The sequence below is a fragment of the Nomascus leucogenys genome, chromosome 3 (assembly GCF_006542625.1).
Source record: "Nomascus leucogenys isolate Asia chromosome 3, Asia_NLE_v1, whole genome shotgun sequence".
Classification (NCBI taxonomy): Eukaryota; Metazoa; Chordata; class Mammalia; order Primates; family Hylobatidae; genus Nomascus; species Nomascus leucogenys.
In genome coordinates this window covers 36,663,175-36,690,827 of record NC_044383.1, presented here as the reverse complement: position 1 = coordinate 36,690,827, position 27,653 = coordinate 36,663,175, and the positions used below count along the sequence as shown (strand labels likewise).

The window sequence follows — 27,653 nt, the reverse complement described above, 5'->3', positions numbered from 1 at the left end:
TTAAGGTAAACCCTGTTCCCCACATTTAGGCTCTGATGTGATGATGAGTTTTAATTAAATAGTTTAGAAAATTATTATGAAATTCTAAAAATTTTAAGCTCTCAGTAGTACTATATTTTGTTAGACAACTTTTCTTATGGAGACAGTTACTGTTTTAATCACTGATAACTAAATCCAACTGTGTGATTTTTTTTTTTTTTTTTTAGTAATTTCAACCTGAAATTTCATTTGGAGAGAAAATGTAGTTATATCATAAAATTAGATTTGTAAGCATTTTTTTCCTTGATGCAGTCTTGTTTCACTAAAATTTTTTATATTAATTAAAATTAGGGAAATAATTATTATGTAGTAAAACTTTTCCCCCTGCATTTGAGGTGGCATTTAATAGCTCAACCTCTTGCATTTTTAAAATTTATCTTTCTCCTTGAAACTTTTGTAGGCTTGTTTTACATTTCTTTTGAAATACAGAAAAGTTCTTTAATCATGGAGTCTTGAGGCTTATAAATCCTTCATAGAGGCATTCAGGTTTATTCTTTATTCACAGAGCATAACTGCCATCAGCCAGAACTTTCAGAAAAGCTCCCTTCATGTTCCTTTCTAGTGAGGAGTCTTTACTTCTAAGAAGTTCTAAATGGATTTATACTTCTTAGTTACACTTTTCCTCCATTTCCAAGGTGGTGGTTACTATGATGGGTTCTAAAAAAGTTTCATACAAACTCTTGATAATCTTAAATATTCTTATTTAATCTTCAGCAGACTCAGTGATTCCATTTTCTTTAATAATTCTTCATATGTTCTAGTTTACACGTCTCATTCCTCTGGAAATTCCCTCCTTCCCTTTGACATTGGTTAAAAGTCTGATAAGTGCTGATTCTGTTGGGTTTCTTTACAGTTGGACACTAGCTGGGCTTCTGCTTAATGTGATCAGTATTTCCAAAAGGTGGTATGAAGTGTAGTGTCATATAAAATTAAGAAATGCACAGAGATTATTTTCTGTGGCACTTTTTTTCCCATTTTCTTCCATTAGATCCCTAGGCAGAATTAAATCATTTAGTACATCCTTAATTCTCCATAAACACCCACTAGCACCTCCTGACCTAAATCTCTCAGCTGAGTCTCCTATGTCTTATTATCCCTGCACATTGCTTAGAATTCTAAAATTATGTTCAAAATAATCGTTTTCTTAGTTTTATGAACATCTGATTGTTAAAAGCAAATTTAAGTATAAACAACTTATAGAGCAGTTCTATCAGTTTGCTTACCAAATAAAATGTCTTTACAGCTCCTCTCCTGAAGGATGTACACAGAGTCATTGATTTGTTGTGTTGTTATAGCAAGCTTCATTATCTGAAAAGAGGACTTCCTCTCCCTAATTTACATGGAGGAACCAATTTTCATCCACTCTTTGCTTAGGGGACATTAATAAGGTCAATCATAAGACTCCTACAGAAAAATTCTGTCGTACTTTTCTGTGTCCTATCCTTTTGTCATAGAGGAATAACTTTCAAGTTTTTATAAAGTTTTTCCTTTTTTTTTTTTTTTTTTTTCAAGAAATTAAACTTTTGGGTTATAACCTTTAGGGGAGGAATTCTTACCTTGGAATCGGTCTCAGGATAGATTTCAAGAGATGGGAATGCTCTGAAATTGTAAGTTGAGTTTATTTGTTTATGTACAGGCATGTGATGCTCAGAGAAAGAACTCTTGCTTTGGAATTTGGACATTTTCTTCCCCTTTATGTATTAATATTGCTATGTTTAGATATAATCCTCTTGTAACCATTTCCAAGATAGCCATTAGTACTCTTTAAATTAATACCAAAAATGTTTAGTATCCAGGGATATGATGGACATTTTAGTCTGAAGAGAATCTTTTGTTTTAATAATTCAGATGCTTAGATTTGGTCCCTTGTTTCAAAGCATTGTAAATTATATGTTTTAAATAATTTGTGTAAAGATTATGTATAGTTAAGTAGAATCAGAGATGGAATAAAAGTAGGCTTTTATGATATGGAATCCATAATAAATTTCACTTTAAGAACAATATACCTTCTACAAATGTCATAATGACATTTCTTTTTAGCTTGCTTTGTCACTTGTATTAAAAAAGTTAGATTTGCATTTTAAGATATACAGGTGGCTGTGATGTGACATGTTTTTCTGCAGTTTTATTTTTCATCTGATTTGTTGCTTTTATTTGACTCAGTTGTGCTGTGTTCCCCTGGGTGTGGATATGTTCGTAGATGTGTATTTTAAGTATGTCAAAGAATGAAATCTGTTAAATAAACTTTCACAAGTTAGAGAAATTCAAATGGCAGAGATGTAATTCATAAACACTGTCTTGTCTCATGACTGTGTTTTCATTCAATAAAGAGACAAGATACTGCAGACATTGAGTGCTCAAAGATAGTGGTCTATGGTCCTTGTCCTAATATCCTTGACTCTTCACAGAGCTCTTTATATTTATTAATACTGCTTAAACACAGAGGCATCGCATAAATTCATAAATTTTATTTTACTTTTATATGGAAATTTCCTTTATGTATTACATATTCTCCAACTATATTCGGGGTGGAAAGGTAAACTAATGTACTAAAACTTGAAATTTATACAATAGTTCATATGGAGATTTATGTAGGGAGAAAAATGGGTCTTAACTGGAAAGTTAAATGACTGTTTGGAAAACTCAATGGATGGGGATATTTAAAAAGCAGTGTATGGATAAAATGTTTATTAAAACAACTGAGGAACCATTTTCAGTAACTGTAGCAACTTCTGAACCTTACCTAGTTCCATACCTTTATTTTTAAACCACCGGGAATACTTATAGTCTCTATTTATAGAGAGGAAAGTTAGAGTCATAAATACTCCTTAGTGTGACAGAAGCATTATTACTAGTAGAGTGAGCCTCATTAAACTCCAGAAGATGAAATAAATAGCACAACTTTGTGACCATCTTCTGGTATTGAATATCGTCCTTTAGGGGGAAAAAAAATGCCTGTTCTTGGGAGTCCTGTGAGGTTTTGATGATGTATTTGTTTGTTTGTTGTTTATTATGGTGATTTTAGATTTTAGTAATTAGAGTCAGTTTTTCTTTAACTTTATAAATTAAACTCTTAAGTTCCTTACAGCCCCAAAATACTGTGGGTAAAGTTATTTGCCTTCTATAGCTAATCTTTAAAAGACTAAAGAAACCTTGGTTGTCTGAAAACTGTCTTGTAAAACCTCAAAAGTGTGGTGGGAAGCAAAGGTCACACGTAAAGCAGTAAGATCGGGGAAGAGTTTTAATCGAGGGTCTATCGCTAATCACCTATATAAATTTGTAGTGGCCACTTTTTTGATCACATTTCCCTGTTTTTTTTTTAAAGGACTATTTCATGTTGATTGACCATTTAGTATTCAACTAAATTGAAGACACACTTTAGACCAGGCAAGATTAGGTATATAGAGGTACACAGAGGTAAACAAACACATTTCCCTCATTTTATTTTTTTAAAAGGACTATTTCATGGTGATTGATTTGATTGACCTATTTAGTATTCAGCTAAATCGAATACACTTTAAATCAGGCAAGATTAGGTATTTAGAGGTACACAGAGGTAAACAAACACAGTCTCAGCTCTTGGGAAGCTTAGTCTTCCTGATTGACTATTATAGTGTGGTAATTATAGAGGCATGATGATAATATATTTATACAAGTCATTTTCCCTTTCATCTTAACCTCTTTTGCCTTTCAAAGTCTCTTCCAGTGCTAAAAGCTCTTTGAGTTAATGAGTTCTTATGGTCTAAACTTAACATCGACTAGAAATTGATAATTTAGATGTTTATTTCATTTTTTTTTTTTTTAACTGGTTGGAAGAGTTTATTTAAAGTACTCTTGGAAAATAATGTGATTTTTCTTAGGCTTTTGAGATTTGACATTTAAACACCTAGCCCAGAGGTTCTACAGTTGTGGTCCCCAGACCAGCAGCATCTAAGAACTTATTAGAGTGCCAGTTCTTGAGCCCACCCTAGAACTACTGAATCAGAAACTTTGGGGAGAGAACCCAACAAGCTGTTTTTGCAAAGCCGTCAGGGTGATTCTGATGAACATTAAAGTGTGAGAATGATTGCCCTAGCCTAAAATGGATCTTAAAATTAAGTATCTCCTTTTATAATCTTGGTATGCCTTCTGTCTTTAATGTAAAGTAAATTAAGCACTCATGAACTCAGTAATGCATTCTTCAAATACTTAGGAGAAGGTGGCTGAGGAAAAAGTCTAGGGAAACTTGATGTGACCTATAGGTGTGTTAACATGAGAGTATTTCCTGAGAGAAGGGTTTTGACATTTCTGTATCAGGTAAGTGATTCTTGCCCATAAGATATTCTAGTTGTTATCCCTTTATTTAATTTCATAATATTCAATTATTATATGGGGGAAGATGTTTAGAATTATTTTAATGAAAACTTTATTTTTAAAAATCGACAACTCAAAAGCTTAGAAAATATAAGTCAAAGGGGAGATACTATTTTTAAGATAACTGTATTTTAAGAAAAATAAAATGAAATTTTATGTTTACTTGAAAGCTGTCTTTTTTTAGTACGTTGTCCCACTTTAAAAGTAAATAAATCTTTATTTACAGACAGTCCCTGGGTCTCCGACCCCAATATTCCCCTAGTGGCCCGTGAGATCATGCAGCGAATGATCCAACAATTTGCTGCTGAATATACCTCAAAAAATAGCTCTACTCAGGACCCCAGCCAGCCCAATAGCACAAAGAACCAAAGCCTGCCGAAAGCATCTCCAGTCACCACCTCTCCCACGGCTGCAACTACTCAGAACCCTGTGCTCAGCAAACTTCTCATGGCTGACCAAGACTCACCTCTGGACCTTACTGTCAGAAAGTCTCAGTCAGAACCTAGCGAACAAGGTATGGTTTGATGTCAAGGTCTCCTCTATCTTATCAGAATACTTTTCTTTGGGGAGAAAAAAAAAAAAAAGCATTGGCAAGTAGAGCATCAGCAGCAATAATACCATAAAAACTAATGTGATTCTTAAATTATTTCTTACTATGCAGTGATGGAGAAGTAGAGCTAGAGTTGTTATAGCCTTATCTGTCAGCAGTTCGTAGTCATGATTGACGTACCACTCAGGAAAGTCAGATGGTTAACAGTTGTCACTAATCTTTCAGTTACTTGATATTTATATAAGCATTTTATATTTTCCATAGTATTTTTGTGTTTTTTAAAACTCCTATGAAAAAGTAAGTTTTATTCTTAACTAAATTTTCTAGGACTAGCACCTGTCTGAGAAATACGCCTCTACTTGTAGGTCTAAGTTATATACTCTGCAAATGAGATCATAAGGAAAAACATGTATTCGAATTTTGAAAAAGAAACTACTAGGGTTACAAATAGAGAAAGCAGTAGAACATACTTTAGGTTGTTAAATATATTCAATGTTTTATAAATACAGAAACACATACGTAAACACACACATCCACTGACGAAAGTATTTCCAAAAGGGAATTTGTTGAAGAGGACACTAATTAAGTGATGAAGTTAAGAGGTTATTAGTTTTGTTTAGCAAATGTTTCTTGAGTCTCTGAAGTTTATTTTCTTCAGTAGATACTCCTGTTGCTTTGTGATCTCATTTTACCTTTAATTTCACAAAAATTGAAGCAAGCATTTCAACTCAGCCACTGTTTGAACCACTACAAATTGTAAATTGGTGATGTCTGTACTAATGAGATTTTATTGTCATAGAAATCTTGAGTATACAGAAAGGTTATGAGATTATGTGGATTTATTGGTGAGAAATACATGTTTATTTTGGAAAATAAATTTAATTCTTAAAGAACCTTTTTGAAATGAACTTTCTTTTGAGTAGTTTTCCTTTGCTTTTATCCTTTTCCTGTGTGGTGAACAGCAAACAAAACATCTGAGTTCTGAGAGATTTCTTGACAGGAGACCTCCTACTTGTTCACATTGCTCATGTACCTTTGGTTACCATATTTACAAAGTTGTATCTTTTATTGATGACTGTTTTCCACAAATTGGTAGTTTTCATTAAAGATCTCCTCACTCTAAATATTGCATCAGAAGTTTCAGGTTTATATTAGGAGAATGACAACATAGAATTATATTTAAAGTATTAATGGTGGCTACCATAAAATGTTACCACTTAATGTAATTTGTTATAACTAATGTTACACTTAAGAGATCAATACATTGTATTGACAGCGTGCTCTTACAAAGAGGAATTTGAACTACATGATAGCATTATAGTACGTAGACTTCAAATGAAGTAAAAAAATTTTAAATTATATTTCCTTAATGTGTTTTCAACCAAAAACCACACTATTTTTAGTGGTAGATTTAAAATATGTTGCCTGTTTGATTAGACAAATTGTTGTCTATTTGACTTTAAATAGTGTCTTTGGTTGGAAAAGTTGTAAGCGGTACATTTGCTTCTTAGATGTATAATTGGGTTAGATATCTAATAGGATAATTGGTTCTATAAGCTTATAATTATATTTTTAGAAATATTAGTGACTGTAAAGGACAAAACTCTTTCTTATGAGTGTGGGGGTTTTTTATTTACAAACTCAGTTGCCTGTTTATTTCTAACAGCCTGAAATAAAATGTCCTCCGATACAAGTTGTAAGTAGCTTCTACTCTGGGGTGATTTTTAACATAACTAGATAGCAAGACCCCTCTGCTGGCCAACTGAAAATTAAAGACATTGTGTATTATCTTGTTCTGTTAATTTTGGACAGAGTGGTAGATTTAAAAGACTTCTTTTCCAGGTATTTCAACAAGGAGAAAAATGTCTTTGAGGGAAAAGAAAGTCTTCTAATTTTATATATTAATAACATGAATTTGTGATTTGGTCTAGTTGCAGTAAAAAATGGTTGTACTTCCAGGCTCTCATCAGTATCAAGACGGTTTCATTCTTCTTTCTTTAAACTTTCTTCACCAATTTTTAATGTCTTCTTAGTTGAAAAACTTTTGGATTCATAAAATTCAGCAATTGAATTTTGAATCTCTGCAAAATTTTTTTAAAAGATCGAATATAAGTATACATTTTTTATAGATGGTCTACCAAAACTATTAGGTAACACCCAAGTCATAAATCATTAACTGATTCATCTTATAGACCATCTTGTTTAGTATATACATGTACTTTAGTAACATAAACTTACATTTAAAAACAATTTTTATATCTTATTTAAAATTTTCTACATCTAACTTGTATGTACTTTTGGAGTTTCAGGTAGATTTAGCTCTTGAGGGATTTGGTTCTATAGTTTGTATGCCACTGTGGGACATGAAAAACGTGTATGCTTTGATCAAGGAAAATTTAGAAAATGGAGTCTTAAAAAATCTGATAACAGAGGACCTCATGCTATGTAAACTGCTATTTCTAGTATTTCACTATATCTTAACATCTTTAGTAACATGTTTTACCTTTTCTTTTGCCCCATTAATAATATATTTAGCCCTTGAGGATATTAAGTATAACATGCCTTGCTAAATTTATGTTGCTTCAGGATTTAATTGATTTTATAACTCAAATATATGACTAGCGTATCTGCTTAGTTGAATAAGCCTACTTACTGCTTTTTCATTTTTAGCCTATTTAGTTTACATTTGCTCCTAGCTTTTAATATCCTCAGGTGTTTCTTTGTGTCTCTGCAGACGGTGTACTTGATCTGTCCACTAAGAAAAGTCCATGTGCTGGCAGCACTTCCCTGAGCCACTCTCCAGGCTGCTCCAGTACTCAAGGGAACGGGTAAGGGAGAATATTTGTAGCCTTACACAGTTTCACATAGATAATTCATCAAAGGTTGATGCCAGTCTCCCTTTTACATTTTAAAAAATAACCCTTCTAAGTAAGTCATTTATAAATATGGATCATAGATCAAGTAAAAATATAATCTGTGCAATGTAAAATTGGCTAGTACAGATGAGTTTTTGTCAGTTTAGTACAAATAGTAAATAACCATGAATATGGCAATTATTTCTTTGGACTTTTTGTTATGGCATGTTTTGGAGTGTGAAACTCAAGTTAAATAATTCTAAAGTTTAGATGTAAAGACAGTATTATGTGTGCCGAAGCTGTTTAATGAAAATTGAACTCCAATACTTGATATCTCTAGTGGGGTTTGTGTGTATGTGTGTTCATTTTTGTTTGTTTCTTTTGGGTTTGGTTTTGGTGGTTGATAACTGTACTTTGGCAGTTCAGAAAATGTAGTTTTCTGAAAGACTGTAGATGTTGATGCATAACCATCTTAGGCTGCCAGGACATTATTACTTGCTCAGTTTTGATAACTGTTAGGAGACTAAAGTAAATTCTCTGACACCCTAATTTTATAGTGTAAGAACTGTCTTCTCCCCATGTGTATCTAATAACCAACTAGAAAAGTCAGGTATTAATAAAGACATTTAGATACCATGTTGAAAAAGCATTTCTATAAAACTGTGTGACAATCAACTTTAGATATGAAAAATAACTTGGTAAGTTTAAATTAGTTAATACTTAGGCGTATTGAACTTCCAGATTATCAATGTGGGGAAGTTACTTAGATATTAAAGGAACAAGTGGATGCTAAGTGGACTAACCTTTTCCAACTTACTGTTAACTACCTTCAGATAGAAGGATTCCTTTACAGACTTCTAAAATCTCCCTTTATTTTCTGTAAAATTCCAAAACTTTTCATTGCCAGAAAGTATTAATTTAATCCATTATGCATACTAATCTTTTTCTTAACCCTTTCTTTTCACTATGGTTTATACTAGATATAAGTCAGCATGTTCCCAAATCTTTGGGTTCTATTTATATATCAAAAAATACTTGAGCCGGGCGTTGTGGCTCATGCCTGTAATCCCAGCACTTTGGGCGGCTGAAGCGGGCAGATCACCTGAGATCAGGAGTTCGAGACAAGCCTGGGCAACATGGCAAAACCCTGTCTCTACTAAAAATACAAAACTTGGCCAGGCGTGGTGGTGAACACCTGTAGTCCAGCTACTGAGGAGGCTGAGGTGGGAGGATCACTTGAGCCCAGAAGGTCACAGCTGCAGTGAGCCATGATCACAACACTGCACTCAAGCCTGGGTGACAGAGTGAGACCTTGTCTCCAAAACACTTGAGTTGTGTAATTAAGGACACATGTAGAAGTCCATGTGCAGTTTGCATAAACAAATCCTTTGCTTAAGATTCTCTGTAAACTTGGCTACCAGGTTCATGTATTATATGGCTGAAGTTGCTGTGTTTATCCCTCTGAATGGAAAGTGTTTTCTACTGGTTTTGTTTTATGGAAGAAAAATGCACCAATAGGATTGCCCATCTTTTAGTTGAATATTCAGTGTTATCCTTATTGTGTTACTGATGATAGTAGTCCCCATAGAGTTTTGTAGAACATAACTGGTTTATCATTTCTGCAAAGCCCTATTTTGTGCCTAATTAATGTAATCATCCCCTCGGGCATGTTTTGCCACATGTCAGTCTTAATATTGATAATGTTTCTCTATTGTGAAAGTCAAAACCTTACGAATTAACTTTGTCTAAGTAGTTGACTTTTTAAACATTATTTGAAAGCCGTCCATTTGAAATTTCAAAATAGGTGTTTGGTATTTCAAGAAGGGAAGTTTTTTTTAAGCCAGAGAAAACTGCTCAAAAATGGTTTATATCCCTCTGACAGTAATTACTTTGAGTAGAACTTAAGGGGTAAATAAAGAGTAATTTCTTTTAAGCTTGGATTATTTCAAATGGAAAATCATGATACTCATGTATCTGCAACTAGTAGTGTTTTAAAATGAAGACGTGTGGTAAGTTATAATGCAATGGGTCTTTTGGTTTGGTTTATTTGGGAATTTTTTTTTTTTCTCCCTTGGGGCTGTTAGCCATATATACGTATTTCCCCCCCACCCCCAAGCAAAATAAGAAATGTTACTTGGAATTGTTTGATTTTTGATGATGAATATCAACTTGTTTGTGGGATAAATGAGCAATTATCTATGGGTTCCAGTAATGTATATGGTTTCAGTTTTAAAACTAGTTGTCATGAATGTTGAATACATTGAATTAAAATAAATAATTCGGCTTACTCTTTTATTACTGTACTTGTTTAGTGGTAACGTCACATTGGCAACACAATTCTGTGTAGATCTATGAAGACTGATGATTACTTTGTAATTAATAATTAAGATGCTATTTTCAGACAGTTGCGCGAAACTTTTTCTCCGAAAATTTGTGAACCCAACCAGAGACCAGCTGACAGGTTTAATTTTTCTTTGCCCAAAAAGCTCCTGATTTTTTTCTTTTTCCTTTTTCCTTTTTTTGTGAACAAGTTTTAAAACTAACTGCTGAGACCATTTTTTTTTTAATTTTAGAGAAAAATAAATAAATAACACAAAGTGATGTTACCCAAGCAAGGCCTTCTAATAAAGGAGTGGTCCCCTCACCCATCCCTCCCTACCTGTGCAAGTCCTGCTCACATCAGTTTCCTTCCATCCAATTAGGCGACCTGGGAGACCCAGCCAGTACCGCCCAGACGGACTTCGGAGTGGTGATGGGGTACCTCCAAGAAGCTTACAGGATGGAACCAGGGAAGGTTTTGGACACTCCACATCACTCAAAGTTCCACTGGCTCGATCCCTGCAGATTAGTGAAGAACTACTGAGCAGAAACCAATTGTCCACAGCTGCCAGCCTTGGGCCATCTGGATTACAGAATCATGGACAACACTTAATATTATCCAGGGAAGCCTCTTGGGCAAAACCACATTACGAGTTCAACCTCAGCCGTATGAAGTTCAGGGGAAATGGTGCACTCAGCAACATCAGTGACCTTCCTTTTCTTGCAGAAAACTCTGCCTTTCCAAAAATGGCACTTCAAGCAAAACAAGATGGAAAAAAGGATGTGAGCCATTCATCTCCTGTAGATTTAAAGATACCACAAGTTCGAGGAATGGATCTTTCTTGGGAGTCTCGCACTGGTGATCAGTACAGCTATAGCTCTTTGGTAATGGGTTCACAAACGGAGAGCGCGCTTAGTAAAAAATTAAGGGCTATTCTTCCAAAACAAAATAGAAAAAGCATGTTAGATGCTGGACCCGATTCTTGGGGCTCAGATGCTGAGCAGTCTACCTCTGGACAGCCATATCCCACATCGGATCAAGAAGGAGACCCTGGCTCCAAGCAGCCTCGGAAGAAAAGAGGGCGTTACAGACAGTACAACAGTGAGATACTGGAGGAAGCAATCTCAGTGGTTATGAGTGGAAAAATGAGTGTTTCCAAAGCTCAGAGTATTTATGGGATTCCCCACAGTACACTGGAGTACAAAGTAAAGGAGAGGCTGGGCACTTTGAAAAACCCTCCAAAGAAAAAGATGAAATTAATGAGGTCGGAGGGGCCAGATGTTTCTGTAAAGATTGAATTAGATCCCCAGGGAGAGGCAGCACAAAGTGCAAATGAATCAAAAAATGAGTAGGAATACTGTAGAGTGCCAATTACTGTACAAACTGGGTGAGCACTACTGCATCATTGTTCAGCTATCATTGCTTGCACATAATTTCATTTACTGTGACACTTGCTTCTTTGCAGATTTTGCATTGACTTGTGTGTACAGAGATGAAATGTGCATTCTGAATGTTGCATATTTTAAATTTTTCATGTGCAGTATGGCTCGGAATATGTTTGGCCTTTTGCATGTTTCTCTACAAAAGAGAATTGAGTTACCTCACAGAGAACAGATACATGGAAGTGGACTCCTTGCCTGTAGAGCCTGCATGCTTTTTTGTTTTGTTTTGTTTTTTTGTTTTTTTCTTAAGTTATATTTGTTTTTACTTTTTAAAAAAGAAGAGGAAACAAAGCCCCCTTTTAGAAACTACGTCTGTCATACTGGGAGCTTTATCACTGCAAATTGGAAAGCCATCTTATAATAAAAATTATTCACATTTTTCATCTACGATTCAACTAATTGAAGGATTAAACTAAAGAAAAAACTAAGAAGAACAATGAACCTTTGAATTTGAGAAATTTGGTTATTCACTGACATAATTATTGGGTCATTTATAGTTACATTTTATAATTTTCTTCTCACTATTAAATTTACTTAAATTAGCAAGCTATTAGTGCTCACCCAGAGGGGAAGGCGGTGGAAAATGTGCACACACTACCTTCAGAAATGCTTAAGTTAATTACTTTGAACACTACCTTTGCTGTAATTTCATTTGAGATTTTCTAAGGGTAGAATTTGGTCTCACCAACAAGTGAGGATATAGCCTTATCTCATGGAGGACGAGCTCCGTATTTACTCAGGAGCAGTCAGGGTACATTACATAAAACAATGGAGGATGCCTCATTTTAGCAAACTAGGTTTCTTTGTATTCTTCAGTCCTTTTACAGAATTGATGTGCTAACTGAATATCATTGCAGCAACTAGATTAAGATATTCAAGATCTCTTTATTGGGGATGGGAGAAATAGGGAAAGAAATGTGTATAAGTAATTATGATATTGCAAAAGTGATACTTAGATTTTACAGCCTCAGTAGTCTGCCCAGTGTCCACATTAATGAAGGATCCATGTTTGTAGTGAGAGAAGAAAACCCCAAGGTAACCTGATATGATTTAGGATGCATATCAGTTCTAACAATAATTCAATCAGAAGTCAAGCTCATTGGAATTCCTTTTTTAACTGATGCAAATACTAGTAGAAGGGTGGGAGAGGTGTTTTGTTGGTTTTTTTGTTTGTTTGTTTGTTTTAGTTTTTATTTAATTTTGTTGGTTAGAATTTTTTTCTTTTTTGGCGTCCTACATAATACCCCCTTCTTGACTTTTTCTGATAATTAGCCGATATTCATGGTTGTTTAGCACACAGTTCAGGACCTTTGAGATCATGTTTGTATAAGCACTCCTTGAAGAATATCTAGCTTTTTTTGAGATGGGCTTTTAAAATTATAATAAGGAAAGTTTATTTTCTGCGGTTTTTGCAAGAATAAGCAAAGCCCATGGAATTTAATTTTTCATTGTGATGAGATTAAAATTACTATTTGTGCAAAACAAAATCCACATCACATATACTGTATATTCTAATCTGCTGAGAAAGGTGGTCAGGCCCTTCTAAATGCTTAACCAAAAACAAACATTATTGGAGTTTCAGTGTAAAATAAAATTAAAATTGGAGGGCTGGTTAGATTGATTTCAGATGGACACTAACAGTTCGAGGGGAGGTCCAGATATTTCCAAGGCATAAATTCTTGCCTGGAAACTTTGGAGCAATTAATTAAATTAGGTTAAGTTTTCCCTCAGCAACCTGTGTGTTCAAAGGTTAGGCACACCATTGCTGTTACTAAAACACATGCACTGCTCATTCTTGACATAGCTTGGGTGTGGGTTCCTCTTGTTTTGGTTATTTTGTGTAGCAGTTTAATCAGTGGATAACTGAGCCTGTTTCCTCTTAGCTTTCTAGACTTCTTAACAGAAAAAACAGTTTGGGTTCAATAGCATTTTATGATTCTACAATATTTTGTCACCTAGCTGGAAGTTGCAATAAAAATTCCTTATGAAATATATGATTTTCATCTGTAATTGAAGGAAATCATAGAAAGTTTGCTGAAAGCAAAGGGCTAAGCTTATGAAGGAACGCCTCCTTTGTTACACACTCAAGAATTTGTCAGCACACAATTAATTGCAGCCATAGTATCTTTTTGCGTAATGTTTGGGATATTCAGTAGCCCAGGATTGCAGCAAAAAGGTCCTTTGAGAAAATTAATTTGTGCTTGCTTTTATCCCCTCTCAGAAAGACATCACTAAAGGCCCATTAAAAATCTGGCCCTAAAAGTTCAACTTTTGTAGAGTTTATTGTTCAGAGAGGTTTAATCCTGTGTGGTAGTCTATATAAGTGATGTATGAGTTGAGTTATGTAAATTTTGTCATTGTAGTGTACATGGAGTGATCATTTTACTAACATAAATATTTTCTATGTGTGTTTCAGTGGATGACAATCGAGCAGCAGAAGAATGGTGTGCCTACCCTTTAATGCTGCAGTTTAAATAAGAGAACTTGTATTGTGTCATTTCAGATTGTAGGCTGAGAGTTGTAAATAGTGAAAATTTGAGTACTTCTATTATTTGTTTTGGTTAGAAAGTGAATTTAAAAAACAAACCAAACTCTAAACTTTCTCAGATTAAAAGTCCTGAGACCTGAAGATTGTAATATTCATGTCTGTGAAGCTTTTAAACATTACACTTGAGATCAGTCATGACTTGATATTCAGGTAAATTTTCTTTTCCAAGAAGCTTTTGAATAAGCATATTTCCTCCAAAGGTCTCTCTCTCTCTTTTTTTGAGTGTAGATTATTTTAAAGCACTAATTGCATTACATTGGTAACTGCAATATAAAATAGCCATTATTGTTTCGTGAAGCATGGTTGAAATTAGCTAGTGGTCCCTTTTAAATTTCATGAGCCTCTCAAAAAAGAAAAACTTAAAAAAAAAAAACAAAAAGCTGCTGGAATATTTCAAAAGATATATATTTTACCTTATTATAGGTTTTGTAAAGTTAGTTTGTAATATTCAGGTGCACTTTTAATGTTAAATTTTGTGTTCAGAGTTCCATTATACCATGTATTTCTCGGAGGTGGCTCATCACATGGCTGGCTGGCAGTCTTGGTGCCGCAGTGATTCCTTAATATTTGATTTCTCTCTTGATTTGCCACTATTCTGTATTGGCACTTTCAGTGTAGATATTCTAGTTTGGGGATGTCCTCACAAATGTGTAATAGAGATTGGTCTATTAGCATGCTTAATTTCTGCTAATCAGAGTTTTGCATGGCCCAAACAACAGTTGACCATTTTTATGGTATGGGAAAGTGTAGTTCACAACTGTCTTTGTCACGAAAGCCGTTTTTCCTCACATTTTCCAGTAGGCAGATAACATTACTTAAATTATTAATATATAACACTGTTGGAACTATTGATAGGAAATAATGTATTTAAAATAATTTTTTGCATTTTCAGAGACCTTGATGTTATAGGGTAGATAAGCTATGGCACTATAAAATCAAAAACACTAATTCTGTGGAAGGATATCTAGTTGGTATTTTTATCTTTAGCTTTCTCATTTCTGAGACAGCATAGTCATCCAGCTTGATGGTAATGTAGTATATTACTTTGTTCAGTGGGCTTATAAGTGACTCTGAATTGTTTGTGATGAGCTATACACTTTTTTTCTGTTCCCCAAATACCATGAAGGACAAGGTCACTCTTTCAGGAAAAATAATTTATATTTGTGTATAATACTTTTTAATATTAAGTTTGTTGTTCTGAAGTTTAGATGTTGCTTGATAAACCTTTGCTGCAGCAGATCATGAATATGAGTAAGGCTTTGTGTGATAATAGGGGTCCTTACGTGAAGTTAATTACTGTTCAGTTCTGGTGAGCAAGCTCAACAAGTGTGAAGTGTGTATTAGCTTTATTTGGTACACTTTTACTTTACAATATTGAAGTGCTTTTAGAACTCTGGTTATCTTATATAAACCATTACCTCAACCAATTGGCATTTCTTTTCCCCAACATTTACCTTAGCTATAATATGAGCTATGTGGGATCAGATGGTAAAACTATAAAAGGCACAATGAGAAGTTCCCAAGTTTTGGAGAGAACTCTAAATTAGACTAAAAGCAACTACCTGTTAACACCGATATCATAACTACCTTCTGTCATTAGGCAGTACATAGCAACCTTTGAGCTGCTAGTGAGCTATCTGTTCTCCCCCTACCCCCAAGTAAGCACACAGTGCCAGGCCTGGTTCTAAGCCTTTGTGATTCTCTTACATCTCATTGACCCATAATAGTGAAGCATGGATTCATTTATTTTCATAAGACAAATTGAGTCAGCTCGATGTCAGAAGCTGAAAATATTTTGAGTAGTTTAGCAGTTATATGACAGATTGGCATCATTTTCTTTAACAGCTTTTATCTTTGTAGATTTCCTTTTGAGACCATGTATTTTTGCTTTTATAGTTCTTTCATTAAATGCCAGGGGTGGTTTTCATATTAACCACTGTTTTTCTGTATATTCAGGTTGCTGTCATTGGTGATAGAATATGGCAATAGACAGAATTGTGCTCCGCTTTATGTTTTATAGGAGATATTGAAAGTTATAGGTTAAATTTTGGCCTTCTTGAGGATATCAAAGATTGTTTTCCTTGTTACCTTTAATTAGAATTTGGTCTTCATTAATGCTTTGGTCAGGCTAGCATTACTAAAAACTTGATGGCTTCAGCAGAACAGCCCATTTAGGAGACTATTAAGCTATCTAGGGATTTTTTAAAAAATTAATTGCTTTCAAAATCTGAAAAGGAAAAAAGTATAATTGTGGTACAAAGAAGACAGAACTCCAGGCTCTTTCTTCTTAGTTTATTTTGGCTTAATTCTGTACTGGAGACTTGAATAGGATTTGTGAACATGGTGATGGAAAGAAAAATAGAGGACGTTATTTGTGTATCCTCATTCCTGAATAATCTTGCAGTCACCTTTTAAAGAAGCAGTCATTAGCCCTGTAACACAACACTGTATCTATAAACCCTAAGTGTTAGGAAGGAGATTGGAGTGGGGAAGGTGAAGTAGGATGGAAAAAGCATGTAGACTTCTGAGAAGAGGCTAAAAATTCTGCCTTATAATACTAAAAATGAGTCACAAGATAATGTGGTGAAGTTAGGCCATCTTGATTTGATAGAAAAATCTTTTACATTGTTTAAAAATGAGAATCGAGGCTAATTAATGTTGATTTGACAATAGAACGTGAGCTAATTCTGCAACCATTTGGGGGGTAATTTTACGGTTTCCAGTTCATTTAGAGCTGTATCAAGAAAAGCTAAAAAGCAAGCACTTTTAGTTAATCATAGATTTATTGGATGTAGCAAATATTATTATAATATTTAATCTCTATTATTTGAATGTGGAAATGAACTCTTTTACCCCATCTTGAACTGTTCATTGAACATGCTCAAGATGATCAACACTGGAAATGACCCTACACACATACCAAAAAAATCTAAAGCAGTAAGACATATTTGAAGATCCATACCTCTTAAACTTTTTAGATTTGTCTTGGGAAAGAATTTATGAACCTGTAACCAGTATTAGTGCAGTCTTGGGTTCCTTGTTCTGCATAATTGCACCCTTTCTCAGGTATGTCCTGACAACATAAATTTTAAAATAATCTCATTAGAGATTAGATTCTCAGTGGATAGTGTGTAAGGGGACTAGGGGTGGGGGGTTGGGGGTAGTTGGACACAGGACACTGACACAGTAGAGCAGGGATTTTTAACAGTCAATAGCCAAATAGAATTTCAATCTAGAATATTTTTACCCCCTCAGAATGAGTGAAACAACTTCTATTATTTGGTATACCCGGTGCTACACTCCTAAAAGTCTTTTTTTTCATCCAGGTGACTTTTTTTATTTTTCCTGCTTGGTGGTGGAAGGTTATATGGCAAACTTCACTGTCATTAAGAAAGCACTTGTCCAAAATGTTTAAAGTACTAGAAAAGGGATAATTCAGCACTTTTTCTGTTACAACACTAAAGTCTTAATTTATCTTCAGAGTCTTAGGTACTGTAAGTTTTAGGATGATTATTTAAAAATATAAAACATACTACATAATATGGGGTCAGATCACATTTATGTAAATCTTATTTTAAAAAAAGACAGTAACATTTTGTACCTTTCTAGCAATTCCAAGTGATTGCCTCATTTTCTCTTATTAAGCATTTCAAGCTTAAGAATTTGGAATTTGAGAGAAGGTGAGGGGGAAAATTCCCCAAAATAAAAATTTGTTTCAGACCATTTTAGAAAAATAAATCACTAGAAAAATGGGTAGGGATTCTCTCTCCCCTTTAAGTCTTCAGGGAATGAGCAGTATTTAGAATCTTTGGCTGAAATTCAAGCCTTTTTACTTTGTAAATTTTTAATATTAATTCACTGACATGCTTTTTACACCAGAGGACTGAAAATGGATCTTAATGTTTTTAAGTTGTGGAAGGGTATATTTCTAAAATGAGGGGGGGATGATTAACTAGGTTAGTATTACCAGCATTAGTAAGTTTAAGGAATTTTAGTATGTAATAGCAAAGTGTTTGATTAAAAGTCTAATCCTATATTGCTAGTCAAAATTAGTTACATTCTGATCTAGGAAAGATATTAGTCATTGGATATTGATATGCTGTGCTGTCAGAAAACCAGACTAAGATAGAAACCCTTATCTGACTCCCACATGTTGCTTGTTCTGATGGGATGTATACTTTACAGCAGCTTATTGCTGCTTTGAAAAAAAATGTATAAACTATACATTTGGAGTGTTTGCATATAATTCTTTATAACCTCCACTTAAAGCTGTCAGACATTGGTATTTTATCAGTCCACATTGTTTAATAAAACTAATGTTCTTAGGAATCCAGCTTGTACACACTGTTTAAAAACCCTCAGGGACAGTTTACACACTCTTCTCACTCAATTCAGGTACTTTGATGCTATTCTTAAACCTAACAGTGACTTGTATTTTTCTGTTTTGCTTTTATTTCAACGTGCTGGTAGCACATCTGATGAATGTCAACTTAAAAAACTCAGTTCAGGTATCCAGGTATAACTCAGCCAAACAGATTTTAAAGCTGCATATAACTCTCCAGCACATGGTGCCTCACACTCTTATAGTGGCATTCTATATATTCAGTTATTACTACTGAGCAGATAATATGGGGGTTCCTGTTAACAGTGTATTTTTTTAAAAACAGTGCATAAATGTATAGCCAGCACACTACACACACAGACACACACACACACAAACATGCACAGTTAAACTATATATTTTTAAATGCCACTAATAGCCAGCACAACTAAAACAAAAGACATTCCTAACTGCTCTGTAAGCTGTTAACAGATGCAGTTCCTTCTTGATGTGGCTCTTGCTTCTTCACGATAACTACTACTAAATTCAAGCACTGGTCCTTGGGTGTCTGACCTCTACATTCTAGTTTATGCAATGTCTTTAGAGAATTTTGTGCACTGGCCACTGTGATGGAACCATTGGGCCAGGAGTGCTTTGAGTTTATCAGTAGTGATTCTGCCAAAGTTGGTGTTGTAACATGAGTATGTAAAATGTCAAAAAAATTAGCAGAGGTCTAGGTCTGCATATCAGCAGACAGTTTTGTCACTGTATTTTGTAGCCTTGAAGTTCCCGGTGACAAGTTTTTTCTGATGTGGAGTTCTAATTCCAGTGTTTTAGTCCTTTGCATCTTTAATGTTAAGACTTGTCTCTTTAAAATTGCTTTTGTTTTCTGCAGTACTATCTGTGGTTAACAAAATAGATTATTCCTCTGCTTTAATATTTGATATCTTACATCTAAAATAAATTCTCTCCACATATAAAACCCATAGCCTTTGGAGATATGGAAAATGGTATCTTTCAGATTTCTAGAAGTTCAAGTGTCATACAACAAAACAGGAACCCCCTTTACTCTTATGGACCTCATTTCAATATACTGTTTACAGTTTGAGGAATTGTATAATTTAATATTTCTCTTGTACTGTAGTTTATATTTATTTACAGATTTTTTTTTTTTGTACCGTGTGATTTGAACTTTTTGTTCCTTGCTATGATCAATGTTTATGTAGTAGAGCACTTATGATCACAAATTAAGTTTTTTGGTTTGATTGCACTACATTAAATTTTTTAATGCAGTTCTGATTTTTGACTGGACTAAAACTGTGTCTTAATGTATGTGATGAGTACTTAAAATTTTAATCCATGTGGCCCCCCCCCTTTTTTTTGCATTGTATGTCAAAAGCGCTAGTTCTTTCGTGCATGTGTAAGATTTAATGGTTCCATTGTATTATTTGACCATGACATTTTGGAGAAACATTCCCAGCTGTAATGTTGTGTATGGTAGTTCTCACTGGATGCTAGACTTTTCAAAACCACTATTCTTCTAATAAATTTTGTTGTGAAAAACTGTTTTTAAAGCTTGGTTTCTACTTCCTAAGATTTTAATGCTTTTTGAAAAATTCACAAAATGGATAAAAGTTGGATTGTACTCCAAATATAAATACACATGGTAATCAAAGTTAGTGATTTTTTTTGCGATAAATTCTTTCTAGATGAAATCTCTTAGATAAAGTTGCTACTATGAGATTCTGCTTTCATATTCAGATGTAATACTGCCTTGTAACTCAGTGTCTTTACTAATTTGATACCTCGGTGCTCAGATTACCTCAGTTTTGTTCATTGGATTATTCATTTTAAAAAATATATTCAGCTAAACAAGATACAGTAATGTTTTCATAATACCGTCTTCTGTCTTGACTTAGTTTTGTATAATTTTCTTAGGAGTATAAAACTTAATGCCGGGATTCCTTGTCAGAAAATAATAGTGACTTTTTTGTTGGCTCTTTTCTTGAGGTATAAGTATAAAAGCAACATTGTCAGTCAGTTAAGGTTATGATAGTAGTTGTCATTCTTGGCAGGACGCTGATAATTCCTTTTACCAGAACATATAAAGAACAGAGCATATGTTACTCAACATTTAAATTTTTTTTTTTTTTTTTTTTTTTTTTTGAAATGGAGTCTCGCTCTGTCGCCCAGGCTGGAATGCAGTGGCGTGATCTCGGCTCACTGCAAGCTCTGCTTCCTGGGTTCACGCCATTCTCCTGCCTCAGCCTCCCAAGTAGCTGGGACTACAGGCGCCCGCCACCACGCCTGGCTAATTTTTTTGTATTTTTAGTAGAGAGAGAGTTTCACAATGTTAGCCAAGATGGTCTCAATCGCTTGACCTTGTGATCCGCTCACCTCAGCCTCCCAAAGTGCTGGGATTACAGGTGTGAGCCACCGCACCTGGCCTTAAATTGTTTTTAGAAATTAAATGTATAAAGAAGCTTTGCATTACAAAGTGGTGCCTTTTCTAAAGTGGTTAGGAGAGCTGAACTCTAGTACGTTAAGATTAGAAGAGAAATGTATTTCAGAAAACTACTTTTTCAAGATCATGATATAATTACCTGTAGGCAGGTTGAAGTGATTTTTGATAATTTCTAATGGTGGTTTTTGTTTTGTTTTTTGAGACGAAGTCTTGCTCTGTCGCCCAGGCTGGAGTGCAATGGTGCGATCTTGGCTCCCTGCAACCTCCATCTCCCAGGTTCAAGCAATTCTCCTGTCTCAGCCTCTCGAGTAGCTGGGACTGCATGCAGGTGCATGCCACCATGCCTGGCTAATTTTTTTTTTTTTGTATTTTTAGTAGAGACGGGGTTTCACCATATTGGTCAAGCTGGTCTTGAACTCCTGACCTCAGATAATTCACCTGCCTCAGCCTCCCGAAGTTCTGGGATTACAGGCGTGAGCCACTGCGCCCCACCTCTAATGGTGTTTTATACTTAAAGATGATGCTATTGTTAATTGGTCTAGTTTATCTTTTAATAGTTTTTGTCAGCCGGGCACAGTAGCTCATGCCTGTAATCCCAGCACTCTGGGAGGCCGAGGCGAGCGGATCACGACGTCAGGAGATCAAGACCATCCTGGCTAACACAGTGTAACCCCATCTCTACTAAAAATACAAAAAATTAGCTGGGCGTGGTGGTGGGCGCCTGTAGTCCCTCCCAGCTACTCGGGAAGCTGAGGCAGGAGAATGGCGTGAACCCAGGAGGCGGAGCTTGCAGTGAGCTGAGATCGCGCCACTGCACTCCAGCCTGGGCGACAGAGCGAAACTCCATCTCAAAAAAAAACAAAAACTGGCTGTCTAGCTGTTTCTGCCTTTGGTCTGATGTTTATAAAATAGGAATTTATATTAGTACTACAGACTTGTTCTGTTGGCTTTATTTGTTCCCCTTAATTATGCCACATACTTAATCAAATTTTTTTTTAGAAAGCTAATTATTATTTCTCTGTAAGCTCCAAAGCCATAACTTACTTGTTTATGGTCATTTCCTGCCATTATTCATTATAAAGTGGTGGCCAGGTCAGTAGTAAGGTTGCAGTTTAGCATCTCATAAATGAATTTGCTTTATTTTAGTGATCCGATCTTCAAATTGATATTCAGCTCTTCAGTTGTTGTAAAGGCCCTATTTAAAGAAAGGACTTTTTCTTTTAAACTGGAATTTTCTCTGATTCTGGCGATATTTTGGAAATTAATTCAGGAGGCCCTATGTCTTAACAGGTGTGGAAATTAGGGAGATTGCATAAGAGAAGTAAAATGGAGAAAACGGAAACTTTTTTTTTTTTTTTTGCCATATCCTGAGTTGTGGATTTTTCCCCCCCAAGGACTCTTAACAAACACTGTATTCAAATATAACAGCATATGCTCAGGACATGTGGTATTAGGTTTTGTAGCTGAAACGAGTGAATAATCATTTTTTTAATAGAAAGTGGTAAGTAGTAGATAAGAGTTCTTGTTAAATTGTGTTCACTTTATTTGCTTCTAAAAGGTAAGCATTTTAACACAGAATTTTATTAATCAGATTCTTAACAGATTGTTGAACTTCCGTTGTTTGACAGGATCTCATTCTTATCTCCCAGGTTGGAGTGCAGTGGCATGATCACGGTTCACTGCAGCCTCGACCTGCTGGGTTTACGTGATCCTCCCACCTCAGCCTCCTGAGTAGCTGGAACTGCAGGCACATGCTGCCATGCCTGGCTAATTTTTACAATTTTTTGTGGAGACAAGGTTTCAGTATGTTGCCCTGGCTGGTCTCGAACTCCTGAGCACAAGTGATTCTCCCACTTTGGCTTCCCTAGGTGGTAGGATTATAGGCATAAGCCATCATGCCTGGCCGACTATAGAGGTTTTGTAGGCATGTAAGAATACTACTGTTTCTTGACTAGTCATTTTTTAATGTTCGTTGTTCATCAGCAGTATGGAGTGATAAATGGTTTGATATTTTTTTGAAATAGAGTCTGCCTCTGTCTCCTAGGCTGGAATGCAGCGGTGCGATCTCAGCTCACTGTAACCACCACCTCCCAGGTTCACAAGCGATTCTCGTGCCTCAGCCACTCGAGTAGCTGGGATTATAGGTGTGTGCCACCATGCCCAGATAATTTTGTATTTTCATTAGCGTCGGGCTTTCACCATGGTTGGCCTGCCTGTTTTGGAACTCCTGGCTTCAAGTGATCCACCCACCTTGGCCTCCCAAAGTGCTGGGATTACAAGTATGAGCCACCGCACTTTGCCTGAATTGTTATTTTAAAGTTATCTTTCAACTTGGTACACTAGAACACTTATTTTTCCTTCTGTACAGTGAGGGTGTTACAGACTGAATGGTTTTTAGACTTTATTTCAATTCTGAGTTGAAATATTTAAAATGATAGAAAATGTCATTTTCTATTAAATGTGAGACAAATACACAAGTCATATCTGTACGAACATTGGGAAATACAGTAGAAACTCTTTATTGAATAAGGTCTCATAAACCCAGGTCTCACCTTTGCATTGAAACATTTTCTAAAGGAAAAAAAAGATCTGGATATCATGTTTAGATGCCTTTTGTTTAAAACAAAGTCTTTTAAGTTTTTGTTATAAAGTGTGTATGAATGTGATACTTTTACAAATATTAACTTGAAAAGTCACTTTATTTTAAGTTATGTTATTCATAATTTTTATTTCTGTTGTGTGCAGGGTAGGTAGGTCTTCCTTGAATATTAGAGCGCTAAGGGTCTTGGGAATCATCAGATACAATCAGTCTTAAGCAGAATCAACCTTTTAAAAATATAGATGCTTGGGTCCTACACTAGACTAGATCCACTGAATCAGTTTATAGGAATGAGGCTTAGGCATGTTCAGTATTTTCAAAATGTTCCACAGGAAGTTTTTTGGGTTTTTTATTATGGTTAAAAGAAAGCATTAAAATTTACCATCTTAGTCATTTTCAAGTATACAGCTCAGCATTGTTAAGTACATTCATGTTGTGACCACAGGAAGTTTTTATTAACCCACTGATTAAGTACTGTTGATCCCATTCTACTTTTTCATTTTTTTAGGTGAAAAACATGGAACTTGGAACCTTGAGGGACTTGTCCCGCCTCACACAATGAGTTGCCCATAATACTCATGATTTCATACCATCTTACTTATCTCTGTACCACTTTGGCATTCTTGACTCAAGCTAGAATTAGAATTAGGGATTGTACCTACTAATAATTTTCCGTTAGATTCAGTTTTAACTTAATTTTAACTATTAATTGAGTTTGGCTCTTCAGCAAACTTACACTGCTTTTTAGGAAGAGAATGAAATCTCTTTTGTGAAGTTAGCCATAAAAATATTGAAAGCATATAAAACGTCAGTGTTAAAAATCAGCATTAATAGGTGACTTTCAGAAAGCCCTCATAAAGGAGGTGAGTTGAAGAATAGGTAGGGCATGGATAGGAGAGGAGAGAATACCCCAAGTTTGAGAGAGAGGATTTGATGGGCCCGGGTTTAAATGCCATGGCTCACTTCTATAATCCCAGTGTTTTGGGAGGCTGAAATGAGATGATCACTTGAGCCCAGGAGTTTGAGACCAGCCTGGACAACATGGTGAGACCCTGTCTCCACAAAAATACAAAAATTAGTTGGCTTGGTGGCTCAATGCCTGTAGTCCCAGCTACTTGGTGGTGAGGTGGGAGGATCACTTGGGCCTGAGAGATAGAGGCTGCAGTCAGCCCTGATCGCACCACTGCACTCCAGCCTGGGTGACTAAGTAAGAGATCTTGTCTCAAAAAAAAAAAAAAAAAAAAAAAAAAAAAATCAGCCTTTTCACTTGCTTACTGTATGATCTCGAACAAGTTATTGAACCTTCCTGAGTTTCAGTTTTCTTATATGTAAAAGAGGGTCATAGATTTTCTATAAGGTTTAAATGAGATTATATTGTGTAAAATACTTAGCACTGTGGCAGGCTCTTTGCAAGTGTTATATAAAGGAAAGGCATTGACAGCACCTGATGGGCATGAATTTAGTGTGAGGGATAGAAGAGTGAGAAAGTCAGGTTGACATTATGCAAGAAACTGTGTTGATTAGAACACTGAGAGTGAGGTTGTTGTGTTCATATTAGACTGAAGCAAAGGGCAGCCAATCTTGTTCAAGAACATAAAAATATTGGAATTGTGATTGAAACCTGGAATGCTGCTTTCCTGCATTTCATGGTACTGTTTTAGGGGAATGTAATCAAACCATTAATTATTGTTTCTTTTCAAAGACTAAAATGGAATGAAAGTTGTTTGGAAGTAAAAGATGCTTAAGATTAGAAATTTAAAAATCATAGAGTTAACTATGTGCATTTCCATTGTATACAAAACTTTTTATATACTGTAAGGTTGAAGTTTTACATGCTTTGTAGACTTTTCTTTTTGCATGGGTAGTAGAGTTTGAACAATGATCTAGGAGCTGAGGGTGGGAATGTGTATGTTTAATCATCAAAACTTTTCCAGTGGAAGAAGTTGGGGACAATTCTGCCTATTTAATGTGGTTTTACCAATTAGGGGTTCTGTGGATTTCAAACCAACAAATCAGATCACAGCTAACATAGTTTAGAGGTGTTCATTTTAACCATTTTTTTCTTTCTTTCTTTTTTTTTTTTTTTTTTTTTTTGAGACAGAGTGTCACTCTATCACCCAGGCTGGAGTGCAGTGATATGATCTCAGCTCACTGCAAGCTCCGAGTCTCGGGTTCACACCATTCTGCTGCCTCAGCCTCCCGAGAAGATGGGACTACAGGCACCCATCACCACACATTTTTAGTAGAGATGGGGTTTCACCATGTTAGCCAGGATGGTCTCAATCTCCTGACCTCATGATCCTCCCACCTCAGCCTCCCAAAATGCTGGGATTACAGGTGTGAGCCACCATGCCCAGCCTGCAACAACTATTAAATTGACTTGAGACTGGGTGCGGTGGGTCACGCCTGTAATCCTAGCACTTTGGGAGGCTGAGGCAGGTGGATCACCTGAGCTCAGGAGTTAGAGACCACCCTGGGCAACATGGTGAAATCCTGTCTCTACTAAAATACAAAAAAAAAACCGGGTGTGGTGGCGCTTGCCTGTAGTCCCAGCTACTCTGGAGGCTGAGGCACAAGAATCGCTTGAGCCCGGGAGGCAGAGGTTGCAGTGAGCTGAGATCACACCACTTCACTTCAGCTTGGGCTATAAACTGAGACGCCGTCTCAAAAAATAAATAGGAGTAAAAAATAAATTGACTTGAGATATTTTTGCCAAGAACACCTGGCAGTGTAATTTTGACTAGATAGAGATGGATTAAGAAAAAAAATCCATCTTCTTGGATTTCTTCTCTACCTACCAGGTAGTTTTTCAAGTTGGGTTGACCAGCTACAGCCTATTAATGGATTGTAAGATCCTAACCAGCATTTTATGTTATGTTGTTATGTTATGTTATGTTATGTTATGTTATGTTATGTTATGTTATGTTATGTTATGTTATGTTACGTTATGTTATGTTATTTTGGAGACAGTCTCACTCTGTCGCCCAGGCTGGAGTGAAGTGGCATGATCTCGGCTCACCACAGCCTCTGCCTCCCGAATTCAAGTGATTCTTGTGCCTCAGCTTCCCGAATAGCTGGGACTAGTAGAGATGGGGTTTTGCCATGTTGCCCAGGCTGGTCTCAAACTCCTGAGCTCAGGCAATCCTCCTGCCTCGGCCTCCCAAAGTATTAGGATTACAGGCGTGAGCCACCACGCGCAGCTCTAGCCAGCATTTTAAAAAAGAAACAGAATCAGAGTACATAGGATTATAGTAAGGATAAATAATGTTTCATCAAAACTTACATCATTATACATATATACATACAAATTGGAATGTGTATACTGGGTCACTTTGTAAAAAGTATTTCTTGTTCTGGATTGCTGTTGAAAACCTAGTGGCGTTTTAAAGCCATTATGTAAACCATTTCATCCCAGTTTTTCTGGTACCTTAGAGAGCACACTTGGACTGCCTGTGTGCTTAGTCAAAACCTACATACTTAAACTGTCTGCCCTTTCTAAATTCCCTTCTTTCCCCGCCTCGTTGAACTCATTTTTTTGAAAGGTTATTCTTTTCCCTTCTGATTGTATGTAAAAATGTTTCCTCTACCCCTTTCAATTCCTTGAAAAATGCATTTGGGAGAATTATTTTCACTACATAATAATTTATTTGAATAGTCCATTTGTGACTGACTTAATGCCTGCCATGAGTTGAGCCCCAAGCTTTAGGCACTGAGGCTACCAAGTTGAAAAGGACAAAGTCGTTGATCTAGAGGAGGTTCACAGTCCATGGAGAAGACAGTTAGGTCAATAGTTACCAAGCAGCATAAGTACTGTTTAACAAAAGATACAAGCAGACTGTGAGAGTAGAGGAAAAACTACCTAATGCAGCACCAGGGACAGGGTGCTGAGGAGGGTTGTGTAAGCAGTGGGGAGCTTACAGGGGTTTCATGCAGGAAAGTAACCAGATGAAATTTGGGCTTTAGGAAGATGGCAATTCTGGATAATGTGACGCTGACTCTAAAATGAGAAACTAGGGGCAGAGATATACAATATAGCATTTTCCAAAGAAAGTCAACTCTTGTAGTTAAACTGGATGGTGTATTGAAGGCAAGGGAAGTGATGAAACTGATAATAAAAATTGAGGTAGAATAAATATCTAAATTGAGGTAGAATATCTAGCAT

At 35.7% G+C, this 27,653-nt stretch overlaps 1 protein-coding gene across 10 annotated transcripts in view; it reads left to right on the top strand.

The window, feature by feature from the left end:
- Positions 1-27,653, top strand: part of LCOR (ligand dependent nuclear receptor corepressor) — a 154,629-nt gene that overhangs the window by 111,709 nt on the left and 15,267 nt on the right. For 7 of the 10 annotated variants that reach the window (XM_030809007.1, XM_030809012.1, XM_030809016.1 and 4 more), the window contains 2 exons: positions 4,619-4,906; positions 7,677-7,770. In XM_030809007.1, coding sequence (XP_030664867.1) covers positions 4,669-4,906; positions 7,677-7,770 — 332 coding nt within the window. In that variant the 5' untranslated portion in view covers positions 4,619-4,668. Of the gene's footprint in view, positions 1-4,618; positions 4,907-7,676; positions 7,771-10,499; positions 19,997-27,653 lie in introns of those variants that run through there. The other 3 variants (XM_030809041.1, XM_003255274.3, XM_030809030.1) reach the window with 1 other exon arrangement.